Here is a 4,179-nt window from a genome sequence, read left to right on the forward strand (position 1 = left end):
AATCCTAAACCTTGGTCTAAACCTATAAATAGGGTTGATGAAGTGTGTATGAAGCATGATATTGCTTATGGGAATACCACTACATTGGATGAAAAACATGAAGCAGACAGAGGAATGTTGTATAATTTGTCTTTGATATGAAATCCTACGTTGAGAGAGAAAGTTGATAGGTTTATTGTGAAAAAAATGATAAGTGCTAAATTGAAACTTGGTCTTGGTTATTAATAATAATAATAATAATGCATTTATTTTATATAGCGCTTTTCAGGAAGCCCAAAGACGCTTTGACAGAGTGCAAAACATAATGCATAGCAAAACATAAAGACAATTGCAAAAAAAGAAGAATCAATAGGGAAATACTCAAAGCACAAAGGAGGGAGAAGGAGAGGAGATAGTCAGGGGTTAGATGCTGTGGGTTAAATGTTGAATGCAGTGTTGAACAGGTGGGTCTTGAGTGATGTTTTGAATGTGGTGAGTGAGGAGGAGTCTCTGATGGTGTGAGGTAGCGAGTTCCAGAGGGTGGGAGCAGCGATGGAGAAGGCCCTGTCCCCCCAGGATCTAAATTTGGTCCGGATGGGGGGAGGGGGGGTCAGGAGGTTGGTACCAGCAGAGCGGAGGTTGCGGGTGGGAGTGTGTCTGGAGAGGAGGTCAGCCAGGTAGGATGGGGCCAGGTTATGGAGGGCTTTGTAGGTCAAGAGGAGGATTTTGTACTGGATTCTCTGGGAGATGGGGAGCCAGTGAAGCTTGTAAAGGACGGGGGTGATGTGGTCACGGGTCCGGGAATGGGTGAGTAGACGGGCAGCGGAGTTCTGAATGTATTGGAGTTTATTGGTGATTGTTGAGGGTGAACCATAAAGGAGGCTATTGCAGTAGTCCAGACGGGAAGTGATGAAGGCGTGGCTCTCTCGTGGCTTATTCACCCTCAAAAAACTATTAAGCTCTAATGATGTCATCAAGACTGAGGAGCTTTTGGCTAATGAATTACACAAACCTATAATCACAAAGTTTAAAAGAAGGAAGGTTTATTCAAAAGACACCGACCACATCTGGTCTGCCGATTTAATTGAATTGAATAATGATAGGGGATACAGGTATGCTTTAACCGTTATTGATTTGAGGAGTAAATTTGCCTGGGTTGTTCCTTTAAAAAACAAAAAGGGTGGTACTTTAATGTTAGCCTTTAAGCTAATATTTGATAGGGATAAAAGGAAACCAAAGAAGTTATGGACTGATGAGAGAACAGAGTTCTATAACAAAATATTTATGAAATTTCTTAAGGGGGAGGGTATTAAATTATACAGCACCTTTAATGAAGGAAAGGCAGTTGTTATTGAGCGTTTTAATCGCACTTTGAAAGATAGATTATATAAAAAATTCACACAACTCGGTTCTCAACAATGGGTATATTTAATTCAGGATATTGTAGATAATTACAATAATACAGTTCATTCATCAACAAAATCAAAACCGTCAGAATCATTTTTAAAATTTAGAATATGAAAAGGAGATTAATTTGAGAAAACCCAAGTTCAAAGTTGGTGATATTGTAAGAATATACAGATGGAAAAGCCATTTTGAGAAAGGTTATACAAAGAGATGGACTCATGAATTATTTAAAATCGTTGATGTAATGGATACAGTCCCTTGGACCTACAAATTATTTGATTTAAATGGAGAAGAAATCTTGGGTTCATTTTACTCACAGGATTTACATAAAACAAAGCTAATAAGCAATTAAACAACAACCATCCATACTTTTATCCACCCCACCCAGATTAGTTAATTTAATTACAAGTAAAAAAAAAAAAAATTCATGAGCCACACCCACACAGACCATGCCCACACAGACCACGCCCACACAGACCACGCCTACACAGACCACGCCCACACAGACCACACCCATCATCCTCCACCCCTCTGTGCGCCCCCACCCTTGACCCTCCACCCCCCTCATCCCACCCCCACCTTCCCCACACACACAAGGGGAGGGGAGGGGCCGGATGAGGGGGGTGGAGGGTCGTTGGCAGGGGGCGCACTTCCCTTTCTTTTTTCCTTTATTCTCTTTTTGTAATTAAGAATTAAAGAATTGTAGGCAAAGCATATATAATTAAATAATATTGAAAACATAAAAATCTTTATATTATTAAAACATTTTTCTTGAGATATATATTCAGCTTCTTCCCAGCACAAGCCATCAGCTTCTTCCCAGCATAAGCCATCAGCTTCTCCCCAGCACAAGTCAAAGGTAGTTTCAGCAGCAGCAGATGTCTTTAGGTTTTGAATCTCTTTCTGTTTAAGACAAGAGGGGAGAGAAAATATTGATATAGGGTGAAGCAAGGAGAAGGTAAAGTGGATGAGGATATATAATAAATAAACCATGAGGATATATAATAAATAAACCATACCTCTAAAAAATCGAGCTTGGTGTCAAGGTCGCCGAGATGAAAATTTAGGGTATCACAGGTTGGTAGTAAATAACCACTCTTTGGGATCTCGAAATAGTCCCAATCAGAGTTGTGGTTATCGATCTCAACTATCATCTCTGCTATTGAAGTAATGTTCTGGTGGAAAACAAAGCGAGAAACTATAAAATTTGTAATAAGTAAAGTTGAAGCTTACCTCAAGTTTATCAAGATGGAAATTTTTTTAACTCACATGGGCAGGGAATGAATTAGCACTCCTCGGAACTTCAAGGTTGTGAAATTCGTTGGTTTCATCATCAAACTTCATGTTCTTTGGTTGGTTTTTAATGCTGGAATTAAAACAAACAGTTAGTTAAAGTTAATAACACACATACACACAGTATCAAAGTTTGTGAATAATTAATTATATATCTTACCTCTCACATAACATCTCAAACAAGGTGCTTAATTCGTTGCCAGTCATTTGTTCTGTTGTTGAGACAGCTTTGGGGAATATTAAAGGGTGTGAGAGGCTGTCCAAACACTCAGCCATCTCATTATGAAGTCCCCTCCGAACTTCAGTTAATTCTGTAAGGGATTCATTCAGATTCTCCTTTGTTGGTGATAATTATTGGCTTCATTTTCAACATCAACCACCAACTTTGGCAAAGAGAGGCTGTTAAAAAAAAAGAGAAAAAAAAACAATAATTATTGAGAGGCTGTTAAAAAAACAATAATTATTAATCATGTTCTATATAAAACAATGAATAATTAATCGTTGAAACTAAAAAAACTTACCTGTCTTGCGATATAGCTTCAAACTCACTGCCATCTTCAACGTTGGAAAACATTTTTCGAATGAAGCCACCTCAAGTGAGATTCAGTTAATATAGCTGGGATGGGGAAATTGAATGACATCATGGAGGCAATGAGTTTCTTGAAAATTCCAGGTGTGTCCCTTCAAGGAAGGGGATTAACATTCTTCACAGGATTTCATGTTTTAAAATATCATTTGACTAAGACATAATATTTTTGCTCCAGGCAAGAGAAGAGTAAAACTGGTTTCTCTGGTAAAACATTCATGTTCATTGAGTCTCTGTACGAGCATAATTAAAAATGGTATGTGGCACTGGAGGTGCTCAAACAAGAACATTGAGCGAGGTTTACCATTTTATCTTAGCTCAGTTAAAATATCTTGATAAAGAACCAAACTCAAACATCTTTTTTGTTAATATATCAGATGGTGATGGTAGTGGTAAGAGAATGAAATTATTTCCTACGCATAAACAAATATTTGTAGGATCGTTGTTTGAGTGGTCTACTAGAAAACAATAATCATTGATATTAAGAGTAAACGGTCCATAGGACCCAAGGGGGCAGGAATGGAGGTGTTAAGGGGAAATGAAGAAAAGTGAGGGAGAGATGAAAATTTACATGTAAGTGAATGGAGAAATGAGGGTGGTCCAGGAACAACATTTTCCCTCGACTCATGATCGTTTGTTTCACTGTAACTTTGTTATAAAAACGATTTTACACATGATCTTTCATATATACTTCGAATGAAGGGTAATACATATTCCTGTATGTGTGTTTTGGGTTTTTTTAAATTTCAGGATCAGGGGATTTATTTTTTATAATTATACCCCTAGAATGCATTCGTGGGTCTTTTTGGACCTGTGCCCAACATGATTTTTGTATCTCTATAACTTAGTTATATAAACGTTTTTACCCGTTATCTTTCACTAGAGAGATACCCGTGCTACGCACAGGTGGGAGG

At 38.0% G+C, this 4,179-nt stretch overlaps 1 protein-coding gene across 1 annotated transcript; it reads right to left on the minus strand.

The window, feature by feature from the left end:
* Positions 1-1,371: 1,371 nt before the first annotated feature.
* Positions 1,372-3,716, minus strand: LOC137421998 (uncharacterized). The gene is made up of 5 exons (XM_078772770.1): positions 3,201-3,716; positions 2,840-3,078; positions 2,656-2,752; positions 2,406-2,561; positions 1,372-2,289 (listed from the first exon to the last, which is right to left on the minus strand). The coding sequence occupies exons 2-5, from the start codon at positions 2,953-2,955 to the stop codon at positions 1,951-1,953; spliced, it is 708 nt and encodes a 235-aa protein (XP_078628896.1). The 5' UTR covers positions 2,956-3,078; positions 3,201-3,716; the 3' UTR covers positions 1,372-1,950.
* Positions 3,717-4,179: the final 463 nt, after the last annotated feature.

This window comes from Myxine glutinosa, chromosome 2 (genome assembly GCF_964187855.1).
Source record: "Myxine glutinosa chromosome 2, kmMyxGlut1.1, whole genome shotgun sequence".
Classification (NCBI taxonomy): domain Eukaryota; kingdom Metazoa; phylum Chordata; class Myxini; order Myxiniformes; family Myxinidae; genus Myxine; species Myxine glutinosa.